This window comes from Macaca nemestrina, chromosome 8 (assembly GCF_043159975.1).
Source record: "Macaca nemestrina isolate mMacNem1 chromosome 8, mMacNem.hap1, whole genome shotgun sequence".
Lineage (NCBI taxonomy): Eukaryota > Metazoa > Chordata > Mammalia > Primates > Cercopithecidae > Macaca > Macaca nemestrina.
The window spans coordinates 136,633,606-136,649,152 of NC_092132.1; the positions used below are offsets into that span (position 1 = coordinate 136,633,606).

Below are 15,547 nucleotides of genomic sequence, written 5' to 3' on the forward strand. Positions count from 1 at the left end.
TTTGTTAATAGTTACTGATGACTTGAGAAAAATTTGTATTGCTTCCACAGTTATAAAAATAGAAGAAAAATATACTTTCACAGCAAATTTTACCTGCTGGTCTTGCATCAAAGTCTGACAAATATTGACACTAAAATCAAGCTGTTTCTTCAGTTGATTGATTTGTTCTTGCCATTGTTCTTTCTCTTCTACGTAAGAGAGCTCTGACACCCAACGGAGGTTTTCTTGCCGTTGCATGCTGATATTCTGTTGCCTTGTCTTGGCTAAAGGACGATAATTTTCATCTGCTGAAAAAGGGCAATTGTTCTTCCACCTAACAAAAGATTGAAAGCATTAAGTCATCACACAGAATAATTTGGTTTTAAAAATACAGCAATAAACTCTGATACTCTGGCCTACGGGCCAATATTCTCTTTTAAATTCCAAGAATATATAAAGTATTAAAAAATATAGAGGGAGGAGAAAGTCCCAATCTTTAGCTTTGTACAATTATCAGTTTTCATTAGTTTCCAGTCTTTTTCATTAATGTTTTTACACAGAAGTGTCCATATAATTAAGTATTCTGCAAAATAAAAATATTCATTATGTCACAAGTACTTTTCCATTCTTCATGCTTTCAGTTCGACCACATAGCATTTCATCAAGTGGACTACCGTCTACTTCACCATCTTTAATTCACGAACAAATTTTCAGTTATAATTATTAGTAACAATGTGATAATATCTTTGTTGACAGACCCTTTTCACTATCTACAATTTATTTTTGGTTAATTCTCAATAACACAAGTGAAGACTGATCCAGTTTACCTGTATCTATTGGAACAACATTCTTGTAGAATAATAAAGTATCTATCTGTTCTTTGTGCCTGGTTCCTAGCACAGAGTTTGTAAAACCCTTGGAATCCTCCAAGTGACAGTGTCTTCTGTTATACAAAACAAGCCCCTTTCAACCAGATCTGAATTTTTGCTAATGAGACCAATCACCAACAGTCAACAATTTTTATCAATTGTGCCTAAGCAATGAAATCTCCTAAAAAACCCTAAACAGAGTTCGGCCAGCTTCTGGGTCAGTGAACACATCGAAGTGCTGGGGAGGGTGCGACACAGAGGAAAGCATGGAAGCTCTGCACACCTGCCCAAAACATACATTGTCCTAATGCACCTCTTCCATTTGGCTGTTAAGAATCCTTTATAAGAAATGAGAAAATATAAGTGTTTTCCTGTATTTTGTGAGTTGTTCTAGCAAATAAACCTGAAGGGGGTTGTAAGAACTCCCAAATTTCTAGCCACGTTGGACAGAAGTGTGGGTAACATGGGGACCAAGTACTTGAAACTGAAGTCTGAAGTGAGGGCAGTCTTACCGAACTGAGCCCCTTAACTTGTGGGGTCTGCACTAACTGAATAGTTAGTGTAAAAACTGAATTGAATTGTAGGACGTTCGGTTGGCTTGGAGAATTGCAGAAGTGCTTGCTGTCAGTCAAAAAGACCTGGACCTCTGAAATTAAGCACAAAATTAAAATACTGAAACTAACCTATTTTTAGTTTCCTTTCCACTGTAGGAGTTATGATTCACACTGTTAGAAGGATACACAGAAAAGTTATCGTTGGAACTGGCATCTTGCTCTTCTTCCTCCTCTTCATCTGTCCGAACAATTCCTTCAGAAAGGTAACCGTCTTCATCTCCTTCTTCATCTAGTGCACACTGGGTAGACCCTCCCCAAGTTGCCATTGTTCTAGTGATTAAGAGACATAAAACAGATGTCATTCTGGAGATAAGCTAAATACTCTGCCACCTACTATATGCCAAACATTGTTTCAAACATAAATATACATGTCTGTATATAAAATTTCACTTAATCACAGTAACTATGGTATGGGTGGCATTCTCCCTATTGCTGTTAAATAGAATATGTTTAGTTTGGCTACCTGAAAACAATTCTTCCAACAAATTTAAATAATCATCATATCCCCTGGGACTATTTCCCAAAGTTAAACTGCCCTTAACTTTTCCCTGAGGGAGTTTTCAAGATCAGTGCCATTCAGCAGATCTTTCTATAATTATGGCAATAATCTGTATCTGTGCTATCCAATACAGCAGCTGCTAGGTACACATGGCTACTGAGCACTTAAAATGTAGCTAGTATGACTGAGAAAATAAATTTTTAATTTCATTTGATTTAAATTTAAATAACCACATATAACTAGTGGCTGCCATACTGAACAGCAAAACTCCAGACCAATGATTCTGAAACCAGATGCTCATCAAAACTATCTGAAGAACTCTGCAGAGGAACACAGGTGTAGTACCCAGGACAGAATAAAATATTGAAGATACAGTCTCATCAGTAAAATGCATATTGGGACTCCAAGAATAGAAGTAGTTCATCTGAGAAGAGAGTAGGGCTTGGTGCAAAATTCCAGAAATTCCAGAAATGCCATCTGAGGATATCAAAAGGGAAGGTCATGAACACATCTAAATTTCAATATTTTAGATATGGGTATTACCATATAGCTAAATAATTCACTGATCTTACAGACGACCAACTCTTAGAAATATTCTAAATATGGACATTTTAAACTGAAATCCTAAAAACTAAATTATTATTATAATATAAAAACTATATTATTATTATAATAAAATGATCCTTAAGAACCTTACAAACAGCAGATACTCAATTTAAGCAAAAAACTGTTTATTTCTGGCTTGACAGAAAAGCACTACAAAATATCAAGTGTTTTCTTTTTATAAACTTAAGAAAATAAGGCTTATACATACAAGAAAATCTGTATCACCATTTGATCAAGTGCCATAGTAATTTAAGACAAAAGAGAAAGCTGATGCTACAAGAAGTCATAACAGAAAGTGGATGGATTCAGTTAACTTGGGTCACAAAGGTGGTAGTTAAATAGTAGCCTCACTGAAATAGATTTGTGCTGTCGTGTAGAGGATAAATGTGGCTGCCTAGCCTACAGGTCAATCTTCGGCAGGTGACATTTTTAGAAAAGTGATTTATGCAGCTCTCTTACTTTTCTGTTCTACTTTGCTGAGGAGTACATAGATTCTCAGATCCATCACTTCTCAATGACACAGCCACTGGAGATGCAGTTTCAGCTAGACCTTGCCTCCTCTGATGTTCAGCCATCAGAGCTTCAAGCTGCTTTCTTCTCTGTCGCAGCTCTTCCCTCAACATTTCATGTCTTCTCATTTCTGACCACAACTATTTTTTTTAAGAAACCAGAGTTAAGTAAATATTTGGATTTGCTGTAACCTAAAAGAGTAAAAGACTAATAATATTGTCAGTATCAACAAAGCTTTCTATTCTCATTCTCTCCTTTTCACACTAAGATGTCCATGAAGGTTAAAATAATAATTTAGTTATGAATACGAAAAAATTAGGCAATCTTTTTTTTTTTTTTTTTGAGACAGAGTCTTACTCTGTCACCTGGGCTAGAGTGCAGTGGCGTGATCTCGGCTCACTGCAACCTCTGCCTCTCAGATTCAAGTGATTCTCCTGCCTCAGCCTCCCAAGTTACTGGGATTACAGGTGCCCACCACTACGCCCAGCTAATTTTTTTGTATTTTTTAGTAGAGACAGGGTATTACCATGTTGGCCAGGCTGGTCTTGAATTCCTGACCTCATGATCTGCCCACCTCAGCCTCCCAAAGTGCTAGGATTATAGGTGTGAGTCACCACACCTGGCCTATTAATTCTTAATAGAAACAAGCAGAATTCAAATATACTTTAGAAACTATTTAGGAAAAATTATATTTTCTACAAATTACATATAAATAAAATGTCAAAGGACAGGTCTAACTGAAATGATTACTATTTGTTGCTACTACCCCCCTATACATTTCTGCCAAATATTTACTAATAAAGAACATGAATATTTTTAAAAGATAATTACTTTTTAGAAGTTATTAAAAACTTAATTTTCAATTAAAGTTTAAAAATCAAAATGTTTTGTCTCTTTTATATTCTTATAATCTACAATTACATTTCTGTGTCTACTAAAAAAGGCACAAAACAGACTACCATTTACAAACATGTTTCAAGGATATTCAGTTTCCTTTCTTAAGATGTGCCTTACTGAAGAACAAAAAAAAAAGGCGAAAAAAAAAAAGACTAACTCAGGAACAACAGAGTACAATTTACAATACCTCATTATCTACTATTGAAGAATCTTCAGGCTCAAAAACAGATTTGCTTGTACTGGTCTCGTGTTGATTAACAGTTGGGGTGGAAGTAACAGCTGGCATATATTTTTTGGTGGGACAATTACCCGCACTAGCAGCTGACAGCTAAAAAGGAATTCACAAAAAAAGTTACAAGGAATTAAAGCAATTATATTAATTTAATAAAAGCAGGTACTTTAAATATGGCACTAGGGCTCTAGTGCCATATTTAATCTGCTATCACACCCCAATTACCATCATCATCCAGATAACTTGAAATAAGAAAACAAAGATGAAAACACAAGCTGAGGCTGACAAACACAAGCCCTCAGGAACAACAGAAACAACAGGGATAAAACATAATGGAAAATTTTGTATACTCAACCCAACTTTGCAACTTATTTCTCTAGACATTATTTAGATTGGAGACAAGGAAAGAAAAAGGATTAAAGTAGGAAAAGCAAGGGTTTAGAAAATAAACACATTTGATGTGTTTTCCTTTCTTTGAAAACACAACCTAACTGAAGATAAAGCTACCCAATAAACTCTGGGAAAATATCAGAAGGAATTATTATCCCCTTCCCATATTATTGATTATCTGATATCATCAAAGATATTTTCTTTTTTGTTTTTTTTTTGTTTGTTTCTTTCTTTTTGAGACTGAGTCTCGCTCTGTCGCCCAGGGTAGAGTACAGTGGCGAGATCTTGGCTCACTGCAAGCTCTGCTTCCTGGGTTCAGGCCATTCTCCTGCCTCAGCCTCCCAAGTAGCTGGGACTACAGGCGCCTGCCACGACATCTGGCTAATTTTTTTTGTATTTTTAGTAGAGTCGGGGTTTCACCGTGTTAGCCAGGAAGGTCTTGATCTCCTGACCTCATGATCTGCCCACCTCAGCCTCCCAAAGTGCTGGGATTACAGGTGTGAGCCACTGTGCCCAGCCTCTTATTTTCTGTTCAATCTCAAGACCCATATATAGGGTACTAGTTAATAAGCAAAAGTATATACAACTTACTCTTTAAACCACATACAATTATTTTCCTTAGATAACTTACAGTGGTTTAAAGATTTTATTATATTATTTCAGGCCAGTAAAAGATGCAAATGCTGGTCCATAACTGCAAAAGTCAAACCAGTATATTTTAATATAATAAACAATTATGAGTACACATGTTCTGAATCTATGGCCAGCCAGCCCTATAAGAATGAAAATAATCAGAGAGTCAATTCCTATGTGCTATCTTTTATACTGTAAATGTATACCCCCAGCTCTTCATCAGTTCATCCACTTCATTAATCACAAAATTACTAGACATAATTCTGTCACCTTAATATTAGAAAAAAGAGTACTTTCTCACGCCTGTAATTCCAGCACTTTGGGAGGCTGAGGCAGGCAAATCACGAGGTCAGGAGATCGAGCCCATCCTGGCTAATACGGTGAAACCTGTCTCTACTAAAACTACAAATAATTAGCCGGGTGTGGTGGTGGGTGCCTGTAGTCCCAGCTACTCAGGAGGCTGAGGCAGGAGAATGACGCAAACCTGGGAGGCAGAGCTTGCAGTGAGCTGAGATCGCACCACTGCACTCCAGCCTGGGCAACAGAGCAAGACTCCGTCTCAAAAAAAAAAAGAGTACTTTCAGTTGACATCAGATTTTAAACATCTTTTTTCAGACAAGTAGAAATAAATTTCATAATTACCTGTAAGTCAGGGCATGCCATTTGCAATGCTTGAATTTTCTCCTGAATGTCAATCAGTTTCTTTCTTTCTTCCTGCAACTGTTTTAGCTCTCTCTGTTGCTGCTGTAGTTTAGCCTCATAAAATTTCTCTCTACAATTAAATTGACATTATATTTATGGACTCCAATAAAATCTGATGAAGCATTAGGCACAACGTAACATAGTACCTAGCTGAGTACCTTCTCCAAAACAGGCACTAAATTCTTACTATATTAAATGAAGGCCAAAAGCTTAACATACCTCGTCTTTTCATTTACTCCAGTATCTTTCTGTGTTTTATTGGCATTTCCTCTAGTGTTATTTGAATTTTGCTTGGTGTCTTCTTCTGCTGGGTAGAAGTCATCCAAATGTGACATATTGGCAGAGATAACTCCTTGAGCTGCATCATCATCCTGAAAGAGCATCTTTACATTAAAACAGTCTTGATACCTAAAGATATTATCCAATTCACACCTTAGTAAATACCACTGGTCTGTAAAATTTACGTTAAAATATTAAAGCAGTAAAGAAAGCATATTTGTATACATGTTTACACGTGTTCTATACACATTTGTTTACACACGTTTGTATTTGCATACATGTTTATCTCACCTCAACAACTCTTCTTATAATTGAGAAATTTGGAAAAGGCCAATTCCATTAATGGTTAAACAAGCTACAGTATATCAATAAAATAAAATGTAATCAATGTGTGGAGAAATGAACTCTCTTATAAAATATAAAAAATATGAAAAATGTAAAATATTTTTAAAAAATATTTAAAATTTTAAAATATAAAAAATATATATAGAAAAATATAAATACATATCAAAAATTCTGTACATATAGAAATATAAATACACATGGAAATACATATAGAAAATTGCTCTCTAGAAAAATAATTGTTCTAGAGACCAATTAAGTTGTGTCCTTTAAAATGTACACAAACTCTTGACATAGTAGTTCCACTTCCCCAAATCTTTCTTAAAAAACACAAATGCACAGAAGCTTGTGCAAGTATGTTTTTTGGTGCATTGTTTCTAAATAGTGAAAGACAGAAAAGTATATATTAACTAGATGCTATTACACATTAACTAAATTAAGGTTCTTCAATATACAGAAACTATACTGCAACTAAAAATAACTACATGTATTGTGTGTATATATATACAGTATTAACATTTTATAATTATCATATCTGTGTTTCTTAATTACTTATAATTATATAGAACTATATATACCGACATGAAAGTTCTCTGACAGGATGTGGAGTGGGGAAAAAAGCTACAATACTTAGTGTATTATACATACAATGTGTAAAAACAAAGAAACATAGCACAAAACATCAAGTATTTTTTAAAAAATAGGTGCATAGTAATGTACCTAACTGCACAGAAAAGACCTAGCAACTTCAGTGAAGAAGAATGGGATTATTAATGGAGGTGAAGAGGGAGTTTACTAGTATTATGTACTTTTTTTGCCTGTAATCTGAGCAATTTGGGAAGCCAAGGTGGGAGAAATGCTTGAGGCCAGGAGTTCAAGACCAGTGTGGCCAATATGGTGAAATTCCATCTGTACTAAAAATACAAAATTAGCCAGGTGTGGTGGTACATGTCTGTAATTCCAGCTACTTGGGAGGCTGAAGCAGAAGAATCGCTTGAACCCGGGAGATGGAGGTTGCAGTGAGCCAAAATCATGCCACTGCACTCCAACCTGGGTGACAGAGCAAGACCTTGTCCCCAACAAATAAATAAATAAAAATAAAAATACGTACTTTTTTTGAACTGAGAGAGCACACTCCCCTTTCACTTAAGTAATTCAAAGTATATAGCATTTCAAAAGAAACTGTTAATAAAACTTGAGTTTTTCATACACAAAAACTATTTTATATGATTTATATACACAACACCTTTATAATGTGCTAACAGTTATGTAATTAACTATAATTTTATTACTGCATATACAATTATAAGTGTATGCATATTTTGTGTTAATCGTTATGTAATTAACTATAACTGTATATTTTTACATTTGTATAAACATACAATAGCATATTTATACAATTATAGTTAACTGCATAACAATTAACACAAAATATGTATAAACTGCTTTTTAAAATTTATGATTAATAGTTCTAACTTTAACCTTACTGAATAACATATGGTTTTTCTTTTACATACAGTAGGTTAAGATCTCAGGCTCTGGTATCAGGAAGTCTGAATTCTGGCTTGGACAGTCATATAAACTTTGGCAATTAAGATCTCTTTAACCTATTTAATATCTACCTCATTGAGATGCTGCAAGTTCTACATGATAAAAGGCCAGAGTTGTCAGCAAAACAAAAACAACAAAACCTCTTCTGTTTCTGTAAATAAAAACAGCTATACTGTTTATAATAAAGCTATGTTGGCAAATAATCATTCTCATTTATGTATTATGTATGGCTGCTTTTGCATTGTGAAGTTGTGACACAGACTGTATTGCCGCAAAGCCTCAACTATCTAACCAACTCACTCTTAATTTAAAAAGGTTGCTGACCTCTGACGTACAGAGCGTAAAGTGCTAAAAATTTAAACCTCACATGTATGTGTATTAGTATAATTAAACCAAAGTAATTATCATACACACATTTTACTTAAGACTATACTATCTGACAAACAGGTTTTTAGAAGACCAAGCAGTATTTACCTGTACCATAGCAACAAGATCTTGTAACTGTCTAAGTTTCTGTTTTGCAGCCATAAGTCTGTTGATCTTCTGTTCAAATTCAGCATCTTCCGGATGCTCATCAACCAGACTGCTCCTGTGACTAGATAACGAAGCTCCACTGACTCCCTCCTCCTCTGCTTCTTCCTCCTCTTCCTCATCATCTTCACCTTGTGCAACATGAATCTCCTGTTCTCCTTCTCTATTATATCGACAATCTGCTGAAAACATGCATAATTAAAATTGGTAATTTAAAAAATAAATTTAAGAGCACACATGAACAAAAACCCACTTTGTAAGAACACAGCTAAATTATCTGTAAATACAGTCAGTCATACCTAAAGAAGGAGGCACATTTAGAGCCCTTATGTTGGCAGCAGATCTGTTGTTAATTTCACAATTAGAATTAACTGTTCTCCCATCTCTATTATTAGAAACACATTGTACATTACTATTACTATTTACTTCATTCCAAGTGGAAGCTACTTGTGGATTTCTAGAAGAAAGAAAACAGCCTGAAGTTATTTAAGGCACAAAAAAAGAGAGAAAAGAAATCAAAGTTTAGAACTGCTAATAAAATAACTCCAAACCAAGAACATGGTTGGCTATTCCATTAAAATTCAAATTGAATAATCGACTCCTGCTTTTCATTAACTTGTGCATATGTGATATTTAAGTAGAAAAACATCTGAAAAAAATGAAAATTACACCTAAAAATAAAGAGACAGCAAAATGCTAAGTTACAGACATCTCATGATTTACTCAAATTCAATCTAACAAACAGCAAATTTACTCAACAATTGTACTCCATACTTCTCTATTCATTTTTCTTCACAGGGCAAAGATGATTACACTGACCAAAATAGTAGACTTACAAGAAAAAAGCTTAAATAAAAGGCAAATAGTAAATACTCTAATGAAGTATTTTTGTTTCCACATTAAAAGTATCAAGATAGAATGAATATGCTGAAAAAACATCCCAAAAATAGTTCTTACCGAATGTTAGTAACAGGCTCAGAATTTTCATGCTCAGAATCATATTCTGACTCTTCAGTTTCTTCATCTTTCCTGTTTTCATTCACAGCATCTGTCATCATGTCTGATGTTTGTTCATAATAATGAACTAATTCTCTTAGCTCATTCAATCTCTTTCGAACTTCATTTAACTTTCTGATAAACAAAAAATTTATAAGATTTACACCCATTTTAACAAATTAATGCAGACATTATTTTCATATAATAGCAGCTAACACAAACAAAATTTAGACCTAATGAAATATCCACCTGGTGTACTATCCAGGGGGTATGACTTTAAAATAATGAGTTTAATGCCAAGTACAGCTTACTCAAAATCTCACATTTTTTTTTTTATGCTGTGGTAGGGACAAAAGCATAAGAAAATCAATTTCAATTTAATTGTTCATTTTAAGCAGGTGTAAATGTTAATAGCACAAAACTTGATGTCAAAAATATTTCTAGGTTTCTCAAGTATCAAAAGTGTGAAGTACTACTCAAACACTACCTCTCAGGCAAATCAGGTATACAGACATTACTGAGCATGTATAGAAGGTTCTTGATTTGTCTGCACATATGAGATTTATACACTACATACTACGTTTACCAAAAATAAGAATTAAGTTTGCTGAGTTCTGAATGTGCCAGGAACTGTGCCAACATTTTTTAATGAAAACATATTTCTGAACAGGTGTATTATTATTCCTATTTTGCAGATGAGGAAATACAGGCTTAGTAAGGCTAAGTTATTTGTACACGGTAACACAGCCTTGTGTGATACAATTTCAGGGCTGTCTCATTCTACAGCCTGGTCTCTAAACCATCTGAATACAGAAATATTCTAACTGTAGTCTTATTTTTTATCCTTTATTTGAAAAACAAGAAAGTAGTTATCTGTTCACAGAAACTGTGTTACATCACATCTCTTAGACAACTCAAATTATACACATACAACACACACACACCTCTTCTACCTATCACTTAAGAATGTTTACAAAATTAAATCTCGTTTTGCCAGAATTTTCAACACAAAGGAAAAAAAACATTTATCCCTATTATTTAACTTTAATCTATGTAAACAATGATTGTAAATGTTTTACTGGAGTTTTTCAGATGGATTGAGATGGACTTCATTTTCACTCTCATTCTGAGAGACTAAAGCAGCAGCAGGATAAGGACCAGATGATGTGAGGCTACTGGACTCTCCATTGACAACCGGTGCCAAGCCTACAGGAGCAGAGGGAGCTGAAGTACTTCTCTGATCCATACTCCTTTGTGGAGAGGCTGAAGAAGGCACACAAAAAAATTTTCTTTAAATCACCAGTTACTATACACAAACACTTACAGTTGGCTTTAATATCGAAAAATAAAAAGCAAAAATGATTAACAACTTAGTTTCTGCAGATTTAAATTTTAGAAACTTGTTTATTAACTTACTCCACAATTAAACACATCAAAATGCACACAGAAGACACGTTTACCTCTTTCTTCCAGAGACTCCATCACCTTTACATTATAACCACCGGGTTAAAACAGAAAGGAAAGAAGAAGAAAAGATGGAAATTGACAAGAATAATGATATTCTACCTTGGAAAACTAACTAGAGGAGAACTCTAGTTAGTTTTAACTAACGACTAAATTTGGTAACTAACTTGATAAACTTGGTTCTAGGTTAAGTTAAACAGGGCCACTATGAATGATGTGCAGTACTCAATCTGTAATTTTTATCAGGTAGTTGAAGCCGATTAGGTCTTCATTGGTTTTTCATACCCACAGACCAGAGAAGTTACATCTGGACACCAAGAAGGAACTTGTCTTGCTCCAGGAGAGAAAGAACAGTGTTAAAAAGACCATGGTACCTCAAACTATGAAATATTAAACAGCAATAAAAATCTGCTAATTAGACAATGGCTAATCCTCCATGGTCCTTGAACTAAATTTAATTACTTTCTATTTAACTTCTTTTACTATCAAATATAAATCATGCTTAAGAGGAATTAAAGATTAAGAATTTCTGCACTTCTCTACCTCCTACCATTTCAAAGATGCTGTCATTTACCAGTATCTTTCTCACAAGAATCATCATTATTTGTTGTTCACTTTAGTACCACAATTCCTGTGGGTGGTTTCCAGTAGTCTCCTCATTCTATTCCTTGACCATTCTACCTTTTGCTGCTGTTCTCACACTGCTTCCCAGTGAGGAAAAAAATGGCCTTTAAGAGTCATCAGCACACAGAGTGCTACTTTATGAATACAAAATTGACCACGAGGACTTAAGTGCAACTTTCACATGTTTTTTTTTTTTTCGAGACGGAGTTTTGCTCTTGTTGCCTAGGCTGGAGTGCAATGGCACAATCTCGGCTCACCACAACCTCCGCCTCCCAGATTCAAGTGATTCTCCTGCCTCAGCCTCCAGAGTAGCTGGGACTACAGGCATGCACCACCACGCCCAGCTAATTTTGTATTTTTAGTAGAGATGGGGTATCTCAATGTTGGTCAGGCTGGTCTCGAACTCCCAACCTCAGGTGATCCACCCACCTTGGCCTCCCAAAGTGCTAGGATTACAGGCATGAGCCACCGCGCCCGGCCCACATGTTAAGTTTTTCTTAGTTGTGTTCATGTGTTTGTGAAGGATAAAAACTGGGATTATACTCGAGAGGAGGAAGAGACTAGCAGAAGTCAGGGAAGAGAAAGGATATGTTTTAGGGCAGGAATATTAAGGTTCTTTTGTGGGTGGAAAAGAAAAAGGAGATATGTGGATAATAAGGACCAGAGGCTCCAGAGAAAATGGTTTTGTTGTTTCAAAATCCCTATTTTCTTTAATTAGACAACAGCTAGAATGTTTAAAGACTAGTTGGAAGTTGCCCCTTCAATTTCTAATGCTCGAGCCTCTATTATTATTTGGATAAGAGACAGGAGCCATGTTTGAAAAGGTTAAGGAACTGAAGACTAGATCTGATTTAGATGAAGAAGGTTAAGTATGTGTGGAACAAAAAAGATAGGTCCTGAAGTTACAGCTGTCTGAGATGATTATCTATATATTTTTAAAAAATGAATACAAGTTCAGCAGTTAGAAGTTCTGGACTCTCCATACTAAACCATATATACAAGTTTTTCACAGATTTTTTTTTTTTTAATCAACACTCTATGTTTCATAGTTTTGGGTTTTTAAATCAAAGTACTAACTGGATTAACTTTTAAGGCAAAATTCTGAATATGTTAAAAAAACAGTATTATTATGTGCACGTATCAAATATTACCTTCTCTTCTACCTTTCCCTTATTAAAATCCTACTAATTTTTCAAGGTCCAAATGTATTGCTTCCCTTTTCTGAATTATAAAACTGATTTACCACGTATTTCGCTTTTATATATATTGGCTTGTAACTTAAAAACTTCAAATATAGGTCTGAAGTCCCTACAAATATTTTTGAGGAGCTACGTGTTCATTCACCAAACGCTAAATTTATTATGTGACAGTATATATATTTCTGTGTCTTATACCCAACATTGCTGAACCAGATTTACTCACATGATGAATTGTTAAGATGCTGATCTCGAAGTGTATGAAGTTCTCCAAGCAATTTGTCCATTTTTTGTTTCTTTTCCTGCAGCACTCTCATTTTGCTAAACAATTGGACTTTCTCATCAGGTAAACGTTCTGAAGCTGATGGATTCCTGCTCTGGGAAACCTCCCTAGTTAATGAAAGACTTTCTGCCTGTCTTCTATTGTCTGGAACAGCTGGAGGCTTATTAAAAAAAACAATAAAAGAAGAAGAATAAAGACTAAGGCAATTAAATGTATTCTCACTTTTTAAATGCACAAATATCCTTTATAAAGAGAAAGAAATATTTGCTAGGTTGTGCTGGTAGGTAAGTATATACTCTTACTATTCCCAAATTAAATATGGTTTCCTGATATGCCACTATTAACACACGAAATCATCCCTCAGTATCGGTGAGGGATTGGTTCAAGGACCCCTGGGGACACCAAAAACAGCAGATACTCAAATCCCTTATATAAAATGGTACAGTATTTGCATATAATCTATACACATCCTCCTATATACTTTAAATCAGCTCTAGATTACTTATAATACCTAATACAATATAAACACTATGTAAATAGTTGTTAAATTTTTAAATTTGCATTTAAAGCATTGTTATTTTTCCCCCAAAAATATTGCCGATCCATGGTTGGTTGAATCCACAGATGTGGAACCCACAGATACTGAGAGCTGACTCTACATGGTTTTACATACACATAACCACACAGAGGTCTTGGATTCACTAGCCATCATTACTTGAATCAAAAGTAGTAACAATGCCACGTTATATAAAATAAACCTTCAAAAATCTCATTCTCTCTCTTGCCTTCTTTCTAGAACTACCACTGTAAACTTTAACTTCTAACCTATCAGTTTTTCCCATCACTTCTCTCTCATGGTTTTTTTTTTTTTTTTTTTTTGACAGAGTCTCACTTTGTGGCCCAGGCTAGAGTGTAGTGGTATGATCTCAGCTCACTGAAACCTCCGTCTCATGGGTTCAAGTGATTCTCCTGCCTCTCGAGTAGCTGGGATTACAGGTACCTGCCACCACGCCTGGCTAATTTTTCCATTTTTAGTTGAGACGGAACATTTTTAGTTCACTATGTTGGCCAGGCTGGTCTCAAACTCCTGACCTCAGGTGATCTACCCGCCTTGGCCTCCCAAAGTGCTGGGATTACAGGCGTAAGCAACTGCGTCCGGCCCTCTTTTTTTTTTTTTTAAATTATGAAACATTTCAAGAATCCATTAGGGCTTAGGAAATAATAAGAAAACCTCCCATTATGCTTAGTCAAATTTTAAGATTTTCCCATATTTGCATCAATTATTTTAAGAAAAATATAACATTACAGATTTAAGTAAAGCTCTGCTTGTACCCTTTCCAATGTCACTACCCACGCCAAAGGTAACTCCAACCTGGAATCAGGTATCTACCATTCTCATATGTTTTTATTTTCTAATGCCTATGTATACATACGCTCAAAATATAGACTTTTTAAAAAATAAGGTAAGTGGTATCCTTCTTAAACTTGAATTCTGTATTCATTAGCAATGGCTTATTTACTGTAACTGCTGTAAAGAATTTCACTCTAGATAAGAATTCATTAGCCCATTTGTGTTCATGGACATTTGGGCTGTTTCTGTTTTTTTTTTGCTATTAACACAGAGTTGCCATGAACATTCTTTTATCTATCTTCTCGTGAACATGTGATAGTTTCTCTAAAGTAGGCCCCAGGTCTACCAGAAAAAATTTACTAGGTACTGCTATATAACACTCCAAAGTGGTTGGGCCATATTCTCATTTTCACTTGGTCAGCAAGAAGACAAGAGACACTGCATCTTCAATCATACTCACTTCCAATGGAGAGGTATTAATTCATCCTTTCTTACCCAAGGCCCACATACTGAAAATCTGCATTTATATCACTTACAAAGTGCATCAAATTAAAACACTCACTAACTCTCAAATTAAGAACTTTCTTAAAATTGTTAGTAAATTATTCCTTCAAATGAGAATTCCAAGGTTGTATGGAGTCCCATGTATCTAGTCGAAGGACAGAGATTTAAAGCAGTCTTAATGGTTGTAGACTATTAAGTCTTGTAAAGGAAAAAACATGTCATCCAGTAGCATACAAAGAAAAACTTCACTAATCACTTCATTCAAAGAAAATTCTCCTCTAATTTAGTGATTCTTAAAGTATAGCCCCCAGACCACCTGCACTGGACTGAGACATGGAGAAACCCACCCCAAATCCATGAATCATAATTTTGGAGGTGGGGGGACCCCACCAATTAGAAACCTACACTGCTAAACAATCATGCCAGGTGATATGTATGCTCACTGAAGTTTCAGAATCACTGTTGTAAGTAACGTGATTTTTTAAACTCAACTAT

General features: G+C 35.0%; 1 protein-coding gene across 40 annotated transcripts in view; it reads right to left on the bottom strand.

Annotated features, from left to right (window-relative positions):
- Positions 1 to 15,547, bottom strand: part of LOC105463730 (pericentriolar material 1) — a 106,763-nt gene that overhangs the window by 63,660 nt on the left and 27,556 nt on the right. For 24 of the 40 annotated variants that reach the window (XM_011710966.3, XM_011710978.3, XM_011710961.3 and 21 more), the window contains 11 exons: positions 13,141 to 13,357; positions 10,710 to 10,893; positions 9,592 to 9,765; positions 8,934 to 9,091; positions 8,578 to 8,816; positions 6,151 to 6,302; positions 5,872 to 6,001; positions 4,162 to 4,302; positions 3,027 to 3,217; positions 1,532 to 1,732; positions 94 to 313 (listed from right to left, as the gene is read on the bottom strand). In XM_011710966.3, the coding sequence (XP_011709268.2) occupies positions 94 to 313; positions 1,532 to 1,732; positions 3,027 to 3,217; positions 4,162 to 4,302; positions 5,872 to 6,001; positions 6,151 to 6,302; positions 8,578 to 8,816; positions 8,934 to 9,091; positions 9,592 to 9,765; positions 10,710 to 10,893; positions 13,141 to 13,357 (2,007 nt within the window). The remainder of the gene's footprint in view (positions 1 to 93; positions 314 to 1,531; positions 1,733 to 3,026; positions 3,218 to 4,161; positions 4,303 to 5,871; positions 6,002 to 6,150; positions 6,303 to 8,577; positions 8,817 to 8,933; positions 9,092 to 9,591; positions 9,766 to 10,709; positions 10,894 to 13,140; positions 13,358 to 15,547) is intronic. The other 16 variants (XM_024787323.2, XM_024787321.2, XM_011710982.3 and 13 more) reach the window with 1 other exon arrangement.